Source organism: Pongo abelii, chromosome 15, assembly GCF_028885655.2.
Source record: "Pongo abelii isolate AG06213 chromosome 15, NHGRI_mPonAbe1-v2.0_pri, whole genome shotgun sequence".
NCBI classification, from domain to species: domain Eukaryota; kingdom Metazoa; phylum Chordata; class Mammalia; order Primates; family Hominidae; genus Pongo; species Pongo abelii.
The window spans coordinates 92736277-92757254 of NC_072000.2; the positions used below are offsets into that span (position 1 = coordinate 92736277).

General features: G+C 37.2%; 1 protein-coding gene across 16 annotated transcripts in view; it reads left to right on the forward strand.

The window, feature by feature from the left end:
* SPATA7 (spermatogenesis associated 7) overlaps window positions 1-20978 on the forward strand; it is a 55071-nt gene that overhangs the window by 23066 nt on the left and 11027 nt on the right. For 11 of the 16 annotated variants that reach the window (XM_002825009.6, XM_002825008.5, XM_009249375.4 and 8 more), the window contains 2 exons: window positions 10427-10560; window positions 19791-20263. In XM_002825009.6, the coding sequence (XP_002825055.3) occupies window positions 10427-10560; window positions 19791-20263 (607 nt within the window). Of the gene's footprint in view, window positions 1-8941; window positions 9007-10426; window positions 10561-19790; window positions 20264-20978 lie in introns of all 16 variants that reach the window. The other 5 variants (XM_054530366.2, XM_024231681.3, XM_054530368.2 and 2 more) reach the window with 1 other exon arrangement.

Below are 20978 nucleotides of genomic sequence, written 5' to 3' on the forward strand. Positions count from 1 at the left end.
AATTTTTATAGAAGTTTTGTTGAAAAATAATTTACATACTATAAGATTCACTGATTTTTTACTAAATTTACAGAATTATGCAACCACAAACCAATTTCAGAACGTTTTCATCATTTTATGAAGATCCCTTGTACCCATTTGCAGCCACGCTGCAAATTCTTACCCCTAGCCTCAGGCAACCACTAATCTACTTTTTTTTTTTTTAGCATTCTATCTTTTGTTATTGGAAAAAGAAGAAATTCTATTAAATAAATATATTTACAAATCAAAATGATCTTTAATCAATTTGTAACTAGTTTCCACAATTGCATTTGTATACAGTTTCTTTAGAGAAGAAAAATATTGACTAAAAAATGTCCAGGTGTTCTTTTTTTTTGTTATTATTATTATACCTTAAGTTCTGGGATCCATGTGCAGAACATGCAGGTTTGTTACATAGGTATACATGTGCCATGGTGGTTTGCTGCACCCATCAACCTGTCATCTACATTAGGTATTTCTCCTAATGCTATCCCTTCCCCAGTCCCCCAACAGGCCCCAGTGTTTGATGTTCCCCTCCCGGCGTCCATGTGTTCTTATTGTTCAGCTCCCACTTACGAGTGAGAACATGCAGTGTTTGGTTTTCTGTTCCTGTGTTAGTTTGCTGAGAATGATAGTTTCCAGCTTCATCCATGTCCCTGCAAAGGACATGAACTCATTCTTTTTTATGGCTGCATAGTATTCTATGGTGTATATGTGCCACATTTTCTTTATCCAGAAAGAAATATACCCATTGATGGGCATTTGGGTTGGTTCCAAGTCTTTGGTATTGTGAACAGTGCTGCAATAAACATATGTGTGCATGTGTCTTTATAGTAGAATGAGTTATAATCCTTTGGGTATATACCCAGTAATGGGATTCCTGGGTCAAATGGTATTTCTGGTTCTAGATCCTTGAGAAATTGCCACACAGTCTTCCACAATGGTTGAACTAATTTACAGTCCCACTAACAGTGTAAAAGCGTTCGTATTTCTCCACATCATGTCTAGCATCTGTTGTTTCCTGACTTTTTAATGATTGCTATTCTAACTGGCATGAGATAGTATCTTGTTGTGGTTTTGATTTGCATTTCTCTAATGACCAGTGATGATTAGCTTTTTTTCATGTTTGTTGGCCACATAAATGTCTCCTTTTGAAAAGTGTCTGTTCATATCCTTTGCCCACTTTTTGATGGGGTTGGTTTTTTCTTGTAAATTTGTTTAAGTTCTTCGTGGATTCTGGATATTAGCCCTTTGTCAGATGGATAGATTGCAAAATTTTCCTCCCATTTTGTGGGTTGTTTATCCACTCTGATGATGGTTTCTTCTGCTATGCAGAAGCTCTTTAGTTTAATTAGATCCCATTTGTCAATTTTGGCTTTTGTTGCCATTGCTTTTGGTGTTTTAGTCATAAAGTCTGTGCACATGCCTATGTCCTGAATGGTATTGTCTAGGTTTTCTTCTAGGGTTTTTATGGTTTTAGGTCTTACATTTAAGTCTTTAATCCACCTTGAGTTAACTTTTGTATAAGGTGTAAGGAAGGGGTCCAGTTTCAGTTTTCTGCATATGGCTAGCCAGTTTTCCCAACACCATTTATTAAATAGGGAATCCTTTCCCCATTGCTTATTTTTCTCAGGTTTTTCAAAGATCAGATGGTTGTAGATGTGTGGCGTTATTTCTGAGACCTCTGTTCTATTCCATTGGTCTATATATGTGTTTTGGTACCAGTATCATGCTGTTTTGGTTACTGTAGCCTTGCAGTATAGTTTGAAGTCAGGTAGCGTGATGCCTCCAGCTTTGTTCTTTTTGCTTAGGATTGTCTTGGATATACGAGCCCTGTTTTTGGTTCCATATGAAATTTAAAATAGTTTTTTTCGAATTCTGTGGAGAAAGTCAGTGGTAGTTTGATGGGGATAGCACTGAATCTATAAATTACTTTGGACAGTGTGGCCATTTTCACAATATTGATTCTTCCTATCCATGAGCATGGAATGTTTTTCCATTTGTTTGTGTCCTCTCTTATTTCCTTGAGCAGTGGTTTGTAGTTCTCTTTGAAGAGGTCCTTCACATCCCTTGTAAGTTGTATTCTTAGGTATTTTATTCTCTTTGTAGCAATTGTGAATGGGAGTTCACTCATGATTTGGCTAGAGAGTCTGTTGTTGGTGTATAGAAATGCTTGTGATTTTTTGCACATTGATTTTGTATCCTGAGACTTCACTGAAGTTACTTATCAGCTTAAGGAGATTTTGGGCTGAGATGATGGGTGTTTCTGAATATACAATCATGTCATCTGCAAACAGAGACAATTTGACTTCCTCTCTTCCTATGTGAATACCCTGTATTTGTTTCTCTTGCCTGATTGCCCTGGCCTGAACTTCCGTTACTGTGTTGAATAGGAGTGATGAGAGAGGGCATCTTTGTCTTGTGCCGGTTTTCAAAGGGAATGCTTCCAGCTTTTGTCCATTCAGTATTATATTGGCTGTGGGTTTGTCATAAATGGCTCTTATTATTTTGAGATATGTTCTATCAACACCTAGTTTATTGAGGGTTTTTAGGATGAAGCGCTGTTGAATTTTGTCGAAGGCCTCTTCTGCATCTGTTGAGGTAATCCTGTGGTTTTTGTCATTGGTTCTGTTTATATGATGAATTACGTTTATTGATTTGTGTATGTTGAACAGCCTTGCATCCCAGGGATGAAGCCAACTTGATCGTGGTGGATAAGCTTTTTGATGTGCTGCTGGATTCGATTTGCTGGTATTTTATTGAGGATTTTCACATCAATGTTAGTCAGGAATATTGGCCTGGAATTTTCTTTTTTTCTTGTGTCTCTGCCAGGATTTGGTATCAGGATGATGCAAAATGAGTTAGAGAGGAGTCCCTCTTTGTCTGTTGTTTGGAATAGCTTCAAAAGGAATGGTACCATCTCCTCTTTATACCTCTAGAAGAATTAGACTGTGAATCCGTCTGGTTTTGGGCTTTTTTGGGTTGGTAGGCTATTGATTACTGCCTCAATTTCAGAACTTGTTATGGGTCTATTCAGGGATTCGACTTCTTCTTGTTTAGTCTTGGGAGGGTGTGTGTGTCCAGGCATTTATCCATTTCTTCTAGATTTTCTAATTTATTTGCATAGAGGTGTTTACAGTATTCTCTGATGGTAGTTTGTATTTCTGTGGGATCAGTGGTGATATCCCCTTTGTCGTTTTTTATTGTGCCTTTTTGATTCTTCTCTATTTTCTTCTTTATTAGTCTGGCTAGTGGTCTATCTATTTTGTTCATCTTTTCAAAATAACGCTCCTGGATTTATTGATATTTTGAAGGGTTTTTCACATCTGTATCTCCTTCATTTCTGCTCTGATCTTAGCTATTTCTTGTCTTCTGCTAACTTTTGAGTTAGTTTGCTCTCGCTGCTCTAGTTCTTTTAATTGTGATGTTAGGGTGTTGATTTTAGATCTTTCCCACTTTCTCCTGTGGGCATTTAGTGCTACAAATATCCCTCTAAACACTGCTTTAGCTGTGTCCCAGAGATTCTGGTACATTGTGCCTTTGTTCTCATTGGTTTCAAAGAACTTATTTATTTCTACCTTAATTTTGTTATTTACCCAGTAGTTATTCAGGAGCAGGTTGTTCAGTTTCCATGTAGTTGTGTGGCTTTGAGTGAGTTTCTTAATCTTGAGTTCTAATTTGATTGCACTGTGGTCTGAGAGACTGTTTGTTATGATTTCCGTTCTTTTGCAATTGGTGAGGAGTGTTTTACTTCCAATTATGTGGTCAATTTTGGAATAAATGCAATATGGTGCTGAGAAGAATGTATATTCTATTAATTTGGGGTGGAGAGTTCTGTAGATGTCTAGTAGGTCTGCTTGGTCCAGAGCTGAGTTCAAGTCCTGAATATCCTTGTTAATTTTCTGTCTTGTTGATCTCTTTAATATTGACAGTGGAGTGATAAAGTCTCCCACTATTATTTTGTGGGAGTCTAAGTCTTTTTGTAGGTCTCAAGAATTTGGTTTATGAATCTGGGTGCTCCTGTATTGGGTGCATATGTATTTAGGATAGTTAGCTCTTCTTGTTGCATTGATCCCTTTACCATTATGTAATGCCCTTCTTTGTCTTTTTTTTTAATCTTTGTTGGTTTAAAGTCTGTTTTTTTCAGAGACTAGGATTGCAACCCCTGCAGTTTTTGTTCCCTTGCTGGCGAGGAGTTGTGATCCTTTGGAGGAGAAGAGGCGTTCTGGTTTTTGGAATTTTCAACCTTTTTGCACTGTTTTTTCCTCATCTTCGTGGATTTATCTACTTTTGGTCTTTGCTGTTGGTGATCTTTGGATGGGGTCTCTGTGTGGATGTCCTTTTTGTTGATGCTATTCCTTTCTGTTTGTTAGTTTTCCTTCTAACAGTCAGGCTTCTCTGCTGCAAGTCTGCTGTAGTTTGCTGGAGGTCCACTCCAGACCCTGTTTGCCTAGGTATCACCAGCGGAGGCTGCAGAACAGCAAAGATTGCTGCCTGTTTTTCCCTCAGGAAGCTTCGTCCCAGAGGGGCACCCACCAGATGCCAGCCAGAGCTCTCCTGTATGACGTGTCTCTTGACCCCCCTGGGAGGCATGGGGGTCAGGGACCCACGTGAGGAAGCAGTCTGTCCCTTAGCAGAGCTCGAGCGCTGGCTGGGAGATCCGCTGCTCTCTTCAGAGTTGGCAGGCAGGAACATTTAAGTCTGCTGAAGCTGCGCCCACAGCCGCCCCTTCTCCCAGGTGCTCTGTCCCAGGGAGATGGGAGTTTTATCTATAAGCCCCTGACGGAGGCTGCTGCCTTTCTTTCAGAGATGCCCTGCCCAGAGAGAAGGAATCTAGAGAGGCAGTCTGGCTACAGTGGCCTAGTGGAGCTGTGGTGGGCTCTGCCCAGTCTGAACTTCCTGGCAGCTTTGTTTACACCGTGAGGGAAAAACCGCCTACTCAAGCCTCAATAATGGTGGATGCCCCTCCCCCCACCAAGCTCTAGAGTCCCAGGTCAACTTCAGACTGCTGTGCTGTCAGGGAGAATTTCAAGCCAGTGGATCTTAGCTAGCTGGGTTCCATGGGGTGGGATCCGCTGAGCTAGACCATTCGCCTCCCTGGCTTCAGCCTCCTTTCCAGGGGAGTGAATGGTTCTGCCTCACTGGCATTCCAGTCGCCACTGGGGTATGGAAAAAAACTCCTATAGCTAGCTCAGTGTCTGCCCAAACAGCCACCCAGTTTTGTGCTTGAAACCCAGGGCCTTGGTGGTGTAGGCACCTGAGGGAATCTCCTGGTCTGTGGGTTGCAAAGACCATGGGTAAAGCATAGTATCTGGGCCAGAGTGCACCGTTCCTCACAGGATAGTCCCTCATGGCTTCCCTTGGCTAGGGGAAGGAGTTCCCCTACCCCTTGCACTTCCTGGGTGAGGCAACACCACACCCTGCTTCAGCTCGCCCTCCGTGGGCTGCACATATACAGTATTTCATCCTGTATATGTACCACATTTTCTTTATCCAATTCACCATTAATGGGCACTCAGGTTGATTCCATCTTTGCTATTGTGGATAGTGCTGTGGTGGATATGAGGTCATGTGTCTTTTTGGTAGAATGATTTATTTTTCTTTGGGTTTATACATAGTAATGGGATTGCTGGGTTGAATGGTGGGTCTATTTTTAGTTATTTGAGAAGTCTTCAAACTGCTTTCGTCAGTGGCTGAACTCACATTCCCAACAACTGTGTATAATTCCTTTTTCCCCGCAGCCTTGCCAACATCTACTATTTTTTGACTTCTTAGTAATAGCCATTCTGGCTGGTATGAAATAGTATCTCATTGTGATTTTATTTGCATTTCTCTGATGATTAGTGATGTTGAGTATTTTTATTTGTTGGCTGCTTGTATGTCTTCTTTTGGTAAGTGTTTATGTCCTTTTCTCACTTTTTAATGGGGTTATTTGTTTTTCTTCTTTTTTTTTTTTAGTTCTTCATAGATTCTTCTATTAGGGTTCTCTAGAGGGATAGAACTAATGGAATATATATATAGAGGGGAGTTTATTAAGTATTAACTCACATGATCACAAGGTCCCACAATAGGCCGTCTGCAGGCTGAGGAGAAAGGAGAGCCAGTCTGAGTTCCAAAACTGAAGAATTTGGAGTCCGATGTTTGAGGGCAGGAAGCATCCAGCACAGGAGGAAGATGTAGGCTGTGAGGGTAGGCCAGCCTCAACCCATCATGTTTTTCTGCCTGCTTTATATTCGATCGCAGCTGATTAGATGGTGCCCACCCAGATTAAGGGTGGGTTTGCCTTCCCCAGCCCACTGACTCAAATGTTAATCTCCTTTGTCAACACCCTCACAGATATACCCAGTACCAATACTTTGCATCCTTCAATCCAATCAAGTTGACATTCAGTATTAGCCATCACAATTCTTGATATTAGTTTTTTGTCAGATGCATAGTTTACAGATATATTCTCCCATTCTGTTGGTTGTCTGTTTACTCTGTTGAAAGTTTCTTTTGCATTGCACAAGCTCTTTAATTTAATTAGGTCTCACTTGTCAATTTTTGTTTTTGTTGCAATTGCTTTTGAGGACTTGGTCACAAATTCTTTGCCAAGACCAATGTCCAGCAGAGTATATCCTAGGTTTTCTTATAGGATTTTTATAGTTTTAGGTCTTATATTTAAATCTTTAATCCATCTTGTAGCCTTGTAGTGTAGTTTGAAGTTGGGTAATGTGATGCCTACAGTTTTGTTCTTTTTGCTTAGGACTGCTCTTTTTTGGTTCCATATAAATTTTAGAATAGTATTTTCAATTTCTGTGAAAAATGATGTTAGTAGTTTGATAGGAATAGTGTTGAATCTCTAGATTGCTTTGGGCAGTATGGACATTTTAATGATATTGACTCTTCCAATCCACGAACATGGAATGTTTTTCCATTTGTGTGTGTCAGCTCTGATTTCTTTCAGCAGTATTTTGTAATTCTTTTAGATATCCTTCACCTCCTTAGATATTTTCCTAGGTATTTTATTTTGTGTATGTGTAACTATTGTAAATGAGATTGTGTTCTTGATTTGGCTCTCAGCTTGAATATCGTTGGTGTATAGAAATGCTACTAATTTTTGCACATTGATTTTGTATCCTAAAACTTTACTGGAGTCGTTTATTAGTTCAAGAAGCCTTTTGGCAGCATCTTTAGGGTTTTCTAATTATAGAATCATATCATCAGGAAAGAGATAATTTGACTACTACTTTTCCAATTTGGATGTGTTTTATTTCTTTCTCTTGCCTAATTACTCTGGCTAGGACTCCAGTAATATGTTGAATAAGAGTGGTGATAATGGACATCCTTATGCTGTTCCAGTTCAAAAGAGGAATGCTTCCAGCTTTTGCCCATTCAGTATGATGTTGGCTGTGGGCTTGTCATAGATGACTCTTATTATTTTGAGGTATGTTCTTTCGATGCCTAATTTGTTTAGGGTTTTTTTTTTAATCATGAAAGACTGCTAGATTTTACTGAAGGTTTTTGCTACATCTGTTGAGATGATCATAAGGTTTTTGTTTTTAATTCTGTTTATATGGTGAATTGCATTTATTGATTTGCATATGTTGAACCAGCCTTTCATTCCAGGAATGAAGCCTACTTGATTGTGGTTTATTAACTTTTTGATGTGCTGTTGGATTCAGTTTGCTACTATTTGTTGAGCATTTTTGTGTCTATGTTCATCAGAGATATTGGCCTATAGCTTTCGTTTTTGGTGTGTCTTTACCAGATTTTGGTGTTAGAATTATGCTGGTTTCATAGATTGGGTTTCATAGAATGAGTTAGGGAAGAGTCCTTCCTCATGTTTTTGGAATAGTTCCAGTAGGATTAATACCAACTATTGGTATGTCTGGTAGAATTTGGCTGTGAATCTGTCTGGTCCAGGGCTTTTTATGGTTGGTAGGTTTTTTTTTATTACTGGTTCGATTTTGGAACTCAGTATTGGTCTCTTCAGGGTTTCAATTTCTTCTGGATTCAATATTGGGCAATTGTATGTTTCCAGAAATTTGTCTATTTCCTCTAGATTTCCTAGTTTCTATGCATAGAAGACTTCTTAATAGTCTCTAAGGAGCTTTTCTATTTCTGTGGGATCTGTTGTAATGTTGCCTTTGTCATATCTGGTTGTACTTATTTGGATCTTCTCTTTTATCTTTGTTAATCTTGCTAACAGTCTGTTGATCTGTTTATCCTTTCAAAAAACCAACTTTTTGTTTCATTGAACATTTATATGGATTTTGGAATCTCAATTTCAATTATTTCTGCTTTTAGATAATTATTTTCTACTACTAGCTTTGGGATTAGTTCTTGTTATTCTACTTCCTCTAGTTGCAATGTTAGATTGTTAATTTGAGATCTTTCTATCTTCTTGATGTAGGTATTTAGCACTGTAAACTTGCCTCTTAACACTGCTTTTGCTGCATCCCAGAAATTTTGGTATGTTGTGTTTCTGTCTTTATTTATTTCAAAGAGTTTTTTTTTTTTAATTTCACCTTCTGTTGTTTACCCAAAAGTCATTCAGGAGCAAGTTGGTTTAATTTCCATGTAAAATTATGTGGTTTTGAGGAATCCTCTTGGTATTGATTTCTAACATTTTTTCCACTGTGGTCCAAAAATATGTTTGCGTGGTTTCAATTTTTTTACATTTATTGAAACTTGCTTTGTCTTTGAGCATGTGGTTGATCTTAGAGTATGTTCCACACGCAGATGAGAAGAATGTTTATTCTGTGGTTGTTGGGTGGAATATTCTTCTATAGATGTCTATTAGGTCCAGTTGGTCAGGTGTCAAATTTAAATCCAGAATTTCTTTGTTAGTTTTCTGCCTTGAGGGTCTATCTAACACTGCCAGTGGGATGTTGAAGTCCCCCATTATTAATGTGTGGCTGTCTAAATCTTTTCATAGGTCTAGAAGTACTTGTTGTATGAATCTGGGTGCTCCAGTGTTGGGTGCAAATACATCTAGGATAGGTAAGTCTTGTGGAATTGAATCCTTCATCATTGTGTAATGCCCAACTTTGTCCTTATTGCTGTTGGTTTAAAGTCTATTTTATCTGATACAAGAATAGCAACCCCTGCTCTTCTATTTACTGTTTGCATGATAGGTCTTTCTTCATCATTTTACTTCAGGCCTATAGGTGTCATTACATGTGTGATGGGCCTCTTGAAGTTAGTAGAAGGTTGGGTCTTGTTTTTTTTTTAGTAAAATATTATTTTATTTTTTAAATAAATAAAAAAGTGGTTCTTGCCACTCTGTGCCTTTTAAGTGGGTACATTTAGACCACTTACATTCAAGGTTAATATTGATATGTGAGGTTTGATCCTGTCATGGTGGTGTTTGCTGGTTGCTTTGTAGTCTTGATTGCGTATTTGCTTTATAGGATCTGTGAACCTCTGTATTTATGTGTTCTTTTATGGTAGTGAGTATCATTCTTATGTATGCATGTTTAGAACTTCCTTGAGCATTTCTTATAGGCTAGGTGATGTAGTTTGTGTTTTTCTCCCCACCCAAATGTCACATTGAAATGTAACCCCTAGTGTTGGAGTTGGCGCCTGATAGGAGGTGATTGGATCATGTCTGTGAATTTCTCATGAATGGCTTAGCGCCACCCCCTTGATGCTGTCCTTGTGATAGTGAGTGGGTTCTTGCAAGATCTGGTTGTTTAAAAGTGTATGCCCCCACTGCCTTCCCCTCTCATTCTTGCCATATGAAATGCACATTCCCTCTTCGCCTTCCACCACGAGCAGAAGCTTCCTGTGGCCTCCCCTGAAGCAGATGCTGGCATTGTGCTTCTTGTACAGCCTGCAGAGTCATGAGCCAATTAAACCTCTTTCCTTATAAATTACCCAGTCTTGGGTATTTCTAATAGCAATGCAAGAACAGCCTAACACACTAGGTCTAGATATAACAAATTCCTTTAGCGTTTGCTTGTCAGGAAAGACTTTATTTCTTCTTTGTTTGTGAAGCTTGGTATTTGGTGATTACATAGTCATAAATAACATGGTTAAGCATTTGTAACCGTCATATCTCTGTGAATAACTGCGAAGAATTGCCTTCTTATGCCCTTAGGCTTGGCCAGTTTGTCATATCTTGTTGGCATTCTTTTATTTTTTGGTAACTACACAAATCTCACTACATTGTTTGTATTATTTAAATAGTTAATCCATTTAGAATTTCTATAAATTAAATGTGTTAGTTAATATCTAGAGGCACATGTGAAATAAATAATTTTTAAAATGTGTTAGTAACTATATAGGAAAATAAATGGATTTTTATTTACATATCATAACATTTTAACAAGAAAAATGTTCCAATTATTACTCTAACAAGAACAAAAAACCAATTTTTCTATTTTGTTCCATATTTTGAAAGATTTGTTTTCCTTTTTAGATGCAGACCAACAACGAAGAGAGAAACTCAAAAAGGAATTAGCACGATGTGAAAAAGAGTTCAAATTAACTAAAACTGCAATACGAGCCAATTCTAAAAATAATTCCAAGTCACTTTTTAACACCTTACAAAAGGTAAGATAGTATTTTTATTTTTTAAAAGCAAATGTTTCTAAAGTACTTCATTAGTGGTACAATCTAACTTTGTTTACTATAGTTTAGGGTCAGCAAATTGTTCCTATAAAGATTCAGATAGTAATATTTTAAGAGGCTTTTCAGGCCTCTCTGTCACAACTACTCTGCCATTGGAAGGTGGACATAGACAGTACATAAATAAATGGGCATAGCTGTGTTCTGCTGAAACTTTATTAACTAAAGACATTGGGTCAGATTTGGCCTGAAGGTTATAGTTTGCAGACCCCAGTTACAGGTTTTTTGTGATACCTTCAAACATCTGGTTAAATAAGTTCTATTCCTAGTTTGTGAAGTTTTTTTTTCCCTTTCTCCTGAATGGTTATTAATTTTTTGAAATGCTTTTTTGCATCTCTTGGAATGACGGTATTATGATATAATTTTTCTCTTTTAATCTGTAGGTTTTTTTTTTTTTTTTTTGATATAGTCTCACTCTGTTGCCCAGGCTGGAGTGCAGTGGCATGATCTTGGCTCACTACAACCTCCACTTCCTGGGTTGAAACAATTCTCCTGCCTCAGCCTCCCCAGTAGCTAGGATTACAGGCACCCACCACGACTCCAGCTAATTTTTGTATTTTCAGTAGAGATGGGGTCTCACCATGTTGGCCAGGTTGGTCTCAAACTCCTGACCTCAAGTGATCTGCCCACCTCAGCCTCCCAAAAAGTGCTGGGATTACAAGCATGAGCCACTATGCTGAGCTTCTTTTAATCTGTTAATGTAATGAATTACAAACAATTAACTTTAATGTTAAACCAACTTTGCATTCCTGTTGTGAACAGAACTTAGTCATGGTACATTACCTTTTTTATTCGTTGCTAGACTTAGTTACTAATATTTTGTTTAGAATTTTGGCATCTGTCTGTTATTGATACTGGCCTGTCATTTTCTTTTTTTGTACTCCTTGTGTCTGGTTATGCTAACCTCATAAAATAAACTGGGCACTATTTCTTCTTTCTGTACTCTAGACTAGCTTGTATACATTTGGTTTATTTGTTCCTTAAATTCAATGGAACTCAACATTAAAATTGTCTGGGCCTAAAGTATTTCTTTATGAGAAGATTTTTGACTACTGATTCAATTTTTTAAGTCATTATAGAATGACTTCAATGTCAGATTTATGTAGGAAGTTGTTCATTTTATGTAAATTTTTGGCAGAGAATTGTTCATACTATTCTCTTAATCTCTTCTGAACATGTATTATTTCCCCTTGTTATTCCTAAGGTAGTTTATTTGTGCCTTCATTCTTCTTCATCATTCTCATCAGAGATTGAGTCAGTTTTTTTAAAGGACACACTTTTTATTGTGTTAATCTACTCTATTGTATTTTGTTTTCTGTTTTGTTAATATCTGTGTTTATCTTTATTTCCCTCTTTGACTTTCTCTGGGTTTATTTTGCTGTACTGTCTCTAATTTTATTTAATTTATTAATTCTCAGCCTTACTTCTTTGCTAGTGTAAGCATTTTTAACGCTATAAATTTTCCACCAAGTACAGCTTTAGCTGCGTCCCGCAAGTTTTGATATGTGGTATTTTTATTATGTTTCAATTCGAAGTATTTTACAGTTTTCTTTTTGTTTGTTTTTGTTTTGTTTTTTGATGTCTTGCTCTGTTGCCCAGGCTGGCATGCAGTAGTGCGATCTCGGCTCACTGCAACCTCCGCCTCCTGGGTTGAAGCAATTCTCGTGCCTCAGCCTCCCGAGTAGCTGAGACTACAGGTGCCTGCCACCACGCCCAGCTAATTTTTGTATTTTTAGTAGAGTCTAGTTTCACCATGTTGGCCAGGTTGGTCTCTTAACTCCTGACCTCAAATGATCTGCTTGCCTCAGCCTCCCAAAGTGCCGGGATTACAGGCGTGAGCCACCATGCCCGGCCTACAATTTTCATTATGTTTTTTTATTTAACCCAGAAATCATTTAGAACTGTTTCTTAATCTCTATATCTGCTTTTTCCTTAGTATCTGTTTGTTACAGATTTCTAGCCTAATTGTATTGTGATTAGGAAACATCTATATTATATCCATTTCTTGAAATTTATTGAGCACTTGTTTTATGTCCCAGTAGGTGGACAATTTTTTAAAAATGTCCTGTCATTATATGTTTGAAAATAAAATATATTCTATAGTTTTTGCATGTAGTATTTAATATATAGTATATTCATTAAACTTTGTATTTTCCAGATGTTCAAATCTTTTATATCATATTGATTATTTTTGTCTGGTTAATATATCAGTTATTGAGATAAATTTTCCACATACTTATGTAGTTAGCTATTTCTCCTCGTGGTACTATTAATTTTTGATTTATATATTTTGAATGCATGTTATTACATTAGAGATATTAGAGATACAGAATATAGATTCAGAAAATCCTGAAGGAGGTAGTTTCTTGGTGAACTGAACCTGTTATCACTGTGCTTTGAATTTCTTTACCTTAATGCTTTTTCTATTAATATTTTCTGATAGTGATATAATTAAATTAGCTTTATTTTGACTAGTATTTATTTGGTATATCATTTTCCATTTTTTGATCTTAATGTTTTCTTCTTTTTTTTTAAACATCACTTGCCAATCTCAGTGTTTTAGGTTAGTATTTGGTGGGTAAGATTATTCAATCTGATAATCATTGTCTCTTTTTTTTGAGACAGAGTCTCGCTCTTTCGCCCAGGCCAGACTGCAGTGGCGCTATCTCGGCTCACTGCAAGCTCTGCCTCCCGGGTTCACGCCATTCTCCTGCCTCAGCCTCCGAGTAGCTGGGACTATAGGCGCCTGCTACCGTGCCCGGCTAATTTTTTGTATTTTTAGTAGAGATGGGGTTTCACCATGTTAGCTAGGATGATCTCGATCTCCTGACCTCGTGATCTGCCCGCCTCGGCCTCCCAAAGTGCTGTGATAATCATTGTCTTTTTAATGAGGCATTTAATATGTTTTTATTTCTGGCTTCTTATTTCATGCCTTCTATTTGACTCAATGTGGTAGACAAAATTTGAAGACCACACCCCCACAGTGACCCACACCCTTAAGCAATCCCCTCCTCTTCAGTGCAGGTAGGACCTGTAATTTGCTTCTACCCGGTAGAATATGGCAAAGATGATAGGATGTCACTTCTGTGATTCTGTTATGTGGCAAAAGTGAAGGGATATTTTCCCCTGCAGATTAAGGTTTTTGTTCCTTAAAAGAGAATGGGAAAATAAGCTGGGAAGATTTTCCACAGTGACTGCTGTTTCTCTCCCCAAGCCACACCAAGAGAAGGTGGGAAAGGGATTCTCTCTGCTCTTCCCTATAAGCTTCAAGTAGGTTTCCTGGAGGAAAAACCTGCAAGGGGTACAAACTCCCCAAGCCCTCAGGTCCAGTACAGACCTGAGCACATCACTAGTCCACACTCAGTCTTTAGGAAATTAACAAATATTTATAGCATAATCTTATCAATTTATGTGGCATTCCATGGCATCTTTCCCAAGTAAGCAAGTGCTCGGATACTTATCTCTCTCCAGATTTCAGGTTAGTTGCTTGCTGTGTGACCTCAGTTCTCTCATTAGTTCAAGAAAAATCATTAATGTGCAGATTGTTCAGCTTTTTTCTTGTAATGGTGAGAGCTGTGTTCTTTCCATCTCTATCTCTCAGCTGAAACAGTAAGTTTGTTTTATTTTTATGTGTGGTTTCATTTTTTGAACTATTAAATTTTGAAAACCTTAGCATTTACAAAAATATAGTATAATAAGCCCACATGTTCCCATCACCTAGGTTGTAGCAATGATCAGCTCAGAGCCAGTGTTATTTCACCTATATGCCCACTCACTCTCCTAGGTTATTTTGATGCAAACCCCAGACACCATATAATTTTATCCATAAATATTTGAGTATATATCAAAAGATAGACTTTTAAAACCACAACAATACTATTGTGCCTTACAAATTAATAACAGGCTGGGCGTGGTGGCTCACACCTGTAATCCCAGCACTTTGGGAGGCCGAGGTGGGCAGATCACGAGGTCAGGAGATCAAGACCATCCTGGCCAACATAGTGAAACCTCGTCTCTACTAAAATACATAAAAAAATTAGCCAGGAGTGGTGGTGCGCACTTGCAGTCCCAGCTACTCGGGAGGCTGAGGCAGGGGAATCGAACCCAGGAGGCAGAGGTCTCAATGAGCTGAGTTCACACCACTGCACTCCAGCCTGGTGACAGAGCGAAACTCCGTCTCAAAAAAAAATAATAATTAATAACAGTTCTTTAATAATAAATATCTAATGTTTAGATTTCCCCACTCTCTCCTTTTTGAGTTTGTTAGAGTTGGTATTAGAAGGCCAGCAGTCTCCTTCAACTCAGTGCCAGGGTTCAGGATGGGGAAGTTTCCTTGCAAATCATCTAGTTGAGGAGTAGCCATTGAGAGAATCCCAGATTCTCAAGCATGATCTCTTAAGAGCTTTGTTTTCTGCCCCTAGCACACATGATGTGGTTTAAAACAAAGCTATGGACTGCTGAGCAAAAGCCAGATTGACAGCTCTGCTTATCAAATACCAAGGCCGTAATAACAAGTCTGGATTTTTTTCCTTGAGAAATGCTGGGAGCCATAGACCAGTTTTTAGTTGGGAAGTTACGTCATCATACTGACACTATACAGACTACACCGACAACAGTGGAGGACAGTTACGAGACAGCTGCAGTAATCTGGGAAGCACTAATTAAGACATGATTCTATGACAGCAGAGAGAGCATAAGGAATACATTTAAGAGATAATTAGAAAGTAGAATCTCGGCCAGGCGTGGTGGCTCATGCCTGTAATCCCAGCACTTTGGGAGGCTGAGGTGGGCTGATCACAAGGTCAGGAGTTCGAGACCAGCCTGGCCAATATGGTGAAACCCTGTCTCTGCTAAAAATACAAAAATTAGCTGGGCATGGTGGCGTGCACCTGTACTCATAGCTACTCGGGAGGCTGAGGCAGAAGAATCGCTTGAGCCCAGGAGGCGGGGTTGCAGTAAGCCAAGATTGTGCCACTGCACTCCAGCCTGGGCGACAGAGTGAGACTCCATCTCAAAAAAAAAAAAAATGTAGAATCTCCAGGACTTGGTGACTGAGTGGATGATGTGAAGAGCAAGAGGCAGGAGTTAAAATCCTAAGTTTCTGCCTTGGGCAACTAGGAGAATAGTAATATATCATTCACAGAAATATAATAGGATGAGGTGCAGGTTTTCTTTGGAGCTGGAGGTAATAAGAGATAGGAGTTTATTGTTTGGCTGTGTTTGATTTGAGATGCTTTTGGAACATCTAGTATATTTAATAGACACTTGGATATAAGCATCTGTGTCAGCAAGGAGGTCTGGGCTGAAAATAGATTTAGGAGTCATCAGGGGAAGCAGTGAATATGATTGAGAGCCCCAGGGCTATTATATAGATAAAAAGAACAGGAATAGAGCTGCTTCCTTTAGAATAAATCTGTTATCTGCTCTGTATTATAGTTTGCTATCTGGGAATCTGTTACTCAATGTTTGAATCACAGGTGTATTTTCATTTTTAGCGATTGTACTTTTTAACTGAAAATGTAAAATTTGTTTCTATTATTCAGCATGAGTATAAATTACTAATTATATTTTGAGATAAGAATGGGGTTTCTTGAAAATACAAATCATATATTTTAATATATCTTTTTAATATATTTTATATATCTATTATATTTATAATAAAGTAAAAATATAAATATATATTATTTACATATTATATATTTTAATATATTTCTGTAAATGTTAGATGTTTTCATTTTTCCAATAGCAACTATAACCCTATGTAACTTTTTGCCTCCATAAAGTTGTTAATTTATTATTTTATCTATATTTTTATTGACTCCATTTAGAATTCATAGTAACTTGCACTTTGCCTACATTTTTGATAAGCCCTGATAATAAATATTTTAGATACACTCAGATTGTCTTAAGAGCCTCATTTTGGTCAGTATATTTTGATAATTGAATGGGTGTTATGGTTAACAGACACCTGTTATGGTTATAATTTGTATTCACTGTAAAGCCTGCTATAGTTAAAATGCTGGCTTTAACCTCTGAATGTATTAGCCCTTTATATACATTATAAAGGTCATATATCAAAAACCTTTTATGATAATTGCCCAATTCTCTTGTCACTTTTCTTCTCTCATACTCTGACTCACATGCTGTCACCCTCAGAACCCTCCTAAGCCCTTCCAGTCTTCACCCTGTAACTCTGAGTCATTCACTACTTAGTCAATGCTCCCATACTACTCATTTGCTTCACTGGTGTAGCACTTACTGTGTGCTTTTAAGATTAAGTGAATATGTGGGTGTGATCTATATTTCTGAATAAATCTAGAAAAGAGGCGGGAGCAGTGGCTCACACCTGTGATCCCAACACTTTGAGAGACTGAGGCAGACAGATCACTTGAGCCCAGGAGTTTGAGACCAACCTGGACAACACAGCAAAACCCCATCTCTACAAAAAAAAAAAAAAAGCCGGGCATGATGGTGTGCATCTGTTGTCCCAGCTACTCAGGAGGCTGAGGCAGGCAGATTAATTGAGCCCAGGAGGTCGTGGCTGCAGTGAGCCATGATCAGGCCACTGCACTCCAGCCTGGGCAACAAAGTAAGATTAAAAAAAAAAAAATCTGGGAAACTTTTTAAAAACAGTACAAAATAGTGAAAATCAAGAGCTATATTTGTTTTATAAAATATAATTTGAAACTTTTTTGCAAACAGATGTTAGATTTTAAAATAATTTATACCCATCCAATTCTACAATTGAATTGACTCTTCAAGTATTTAAAAATCTGACAATTGGAAAATTATTGTACGTTATGTCTTCTGACATCCTTAAAAAAGATTGATTTAGTACTGAGTTCTGTATTGTAAAATTCTTGACATGAAAGTATGATGAGTATATAAACTATGTTATGGTTATTACTTTACATAAATCCTGAAATCACAGGAACAGTGCACAAGAAACCTCATAAACTAAGAATGACATAAGAAAGTGAGTGTTCAGGGTACCACCAGACTCTTTGCTCCATTGGCACATAATTGATGAACCCTTTTCTGATTTCAGAACTTTACAGTGATCTGCTGTTCATGTTTTGGGATTCTACCAGTGTGTTACATATATTCTGCACAAGTATCTTTATCCAGGTTTTCTGATATTCATAGCTAAAGGAAACAAGATGCAGATTGGTACAGTGGATTTTATACTGTAGTCTACTGTTTTCCAAGGAAAGAAAAAATAGGATACATGGTAGAAATTATAAGATACAAAAATGGGAAAAGTTTCATGCTTTCAATAAGTTCGGAAGCAATTTTTCCATCCCATTTCAGAGAGATAGCTTAACATATACTTCTACCTTTTAAAAGGACTTTCTTCAGCGTTTCATTTTGTTTATTAAATAACCATTACTGATAACATTTCTTTACAGGCAATCATAATGCCTTATGCATTTCTTTCTCCTTCCTCTGGTCTCAGTTTGTGCTGTTCTTCTAAGTGTAAATACTTCCTGTGCTTATTAATTAATTACCCTATAGGATATTTTTACTTAGTACTTTACTAAGAAATTTACTGTACTTAGAAATTTCTTCTTTGGGAGCTAAACTCTTCTGGTACATAAGCTGTAGTGTGAGTATCATTTAGGACTACTTATAAAAACTAACATCTTGAAGTCATTTACCAAATAGTACCCTAGTGACTCAAAATTTAATGCCGGCATACTTACTTGCTTTGAGTAATTTTGTCTTGTATTTGGAATAAGTTTATAAAACAGTTGGAAAGGAAAGGTGATTTGACATATTTTAGGTAGTAGTCACAATGTCTAGTTATCTGCAATTTTTTGCTTTGATAAATCAGCACTTTAGGTTAGCTGACTTATTTGTTCCCAGAAAAAGAGTTAAAATCAGTTTAAAATTTTTTATGCTGTAAAAAAAATCTAAAATCATATAATTTTCAAATAAGTTTTTAAGTAGACAATATGATAAAGTGGCAAAGAACATGGGCTCTGCCTCTGTTCAAATCTGTGAGACTCTGCACCTCAGAGCAGTGTTTTTATCTATAAAATAGGGTAATAATTGTACTACCACTCAGAAGTTGATGTTAGGATTAAATGAGCTATACATGAAAATTAGTACAGTACCTTGCACATAGTAAGCACACCATACATATTAGTAGCAGTGATAGAAGTTCTTATTATTCCTCTTCTATTCAATGTCAAGAGCAGTACCTTGCATACAGGAAGCACTTGGCTTTTTCCTTACTCAACTTGTCCATCTTCCCCTTGTTATTCCTCCCAATGAGGTAATAAGACAGATATAACTGGCTAAATCCTAGCGATTTTTAACCTCAATTTCTGTAACCTCCATGTAATTTCCCCTCTACCTGATGAAAGTGCCTCAGAGTTTTGCAAAGGATATACAGATGTGTCTGTAAGGCCTGAAGTCATAGCCAAAGCTTCTTAGACATTTTCAGTTTATAAAACAATAAAATATTATCTGTGTTTTTAGACTTTACAAATAACCTGTAGAAATGGTTTTCCTAAAATGAAGCCAAAAAGAAATGGAGCAAGTCAAAATGCCGCCTCCCTTTTCAAAGTATTACCCCCACCCCAATGAAAAGAAGTTGAGAAATATATATGAAATTATTATGGAATGAATATTTATTAATTATATTTAAATTATCAATTACCTAAATCAGGGCTCCATACATTATGAGGAGAAGTTCCTTTTCGTTTCTTTAAAGGCTTAACATCACAGAGGGATGGCTTACACTGCACTCTCCAATAATGACAAGACAGGACAGTGACGATGATGCCACTAATAGTGGTTGAGAAGGGCATTGGTGCTCACAATTTGTGTGGAAACTTTCAGATAAAACTGAGATCTCCCAATAGATCTTAATATGCAAGTTTAAGATCCCAAATATAGATATGTTATTCGTTTTTTTTTTAGTTTCAGAAAGGAAATTGATTGCTCTACTACTTATATTTGGAATTAAATGTTAATATCTTAGTTTAAATACTTGACTAGAACTTCAAATAAAATATTAACATCTTCAGGAACATATCAGTTAATTTTGTAAACCCTTGAGGCTATCATTTTTTTAATGTATAGTCTCAAAATCCCCAATTACATGAATTTGTAATGCAGTTGATGACTGTCATATCAAATGTTCTTAGCCCTCAGGCGAACCGAAAATTGAGGATGACGTGTTAAAAGAAGAAATGAATGGATTTTCATCCTTTGCAAGGTCACTAGTACCCTCTTCAGAGAGACTACACCTAAGTCTACATAAATCCGATAAAGTCATCACAAATGGTCCTGAGAAGAACTCCAGTTCCTCCCCGTCCAGCATGGATTATGCAGCCTCCGGGCCCCGGAAACCGGGCTCTGGAACCCTGTATGGCAGAAGGCCCAGAAGCACATTCCCAAATTCCCACCGGTTTCAGTTAGTCATTTCGAAAGCACCCAGTGGGGATCTTTTGGATAAACATTCTGAACTCTTTTCTAACAAACAATTGCCATTCACTCCTCGCACTTTAAAAACAGAAGCAAAATCTTTCCTGTCACAGTATCGCTATTATACACCTGCCAAAAGAAAAAAGGATTTTACAGATCAACGGATAGAAGCTGAAACCCAGACTGAATTAAGGTATGACACATCAGCAACCAATAGTAAATCCTTCAGGAAATTAAATGAAAATTAATGAATTAATATTCCTTGTTTTCTGCTGCCAGCCTTAAGATAGTGCCCTTTTGATTGGAATGAGATGAATGTGACTTTTCCTTTTCCATGTATCACTAGAACTATCAGAGTAATTGCTGAAAAATAGTTATTAAACTGGTCAAGCGCCTTATGCGTATGAATTACATATTTTATTATTTCAAGCATGGTTCAAGAATTGTGTATGTTTTTAAATATTATACTTTCAGAGAATTCTTAAAATATGTCATCAGACAGCATTTGTGGAAATATGCATATTGATTCATGTTAAAAGTGGCGAAACAATGGGCTATAGAGGGGAAGAAACTAACCCTTTATCCATCTAACCCTCTGCTCCATTCCCTGCAGATATTCAGGCCAGTCTTCATAGCAACAACTGCCAAGAATAATTTTAAATTGGGATAATTTCTGGAAATTAAGTATAATTGGCCTCAATAATGTTTTCAAATACAATAGTGCCTGGAACAAGATGAATGTTCAATAAAAGTTTGCCAAATGACTAAAGAAAAAAACAAATCTTGTCAAGTTTTGAGATTTAGCAGATTTGTGATTGTGATTGTTTTTCTAGTATTACATAAACAATTTATCTGGCAGTAGGTTTTAGTTGCTTTAGAAAGTAAAAACAAGATTAGTATTTTTTTCT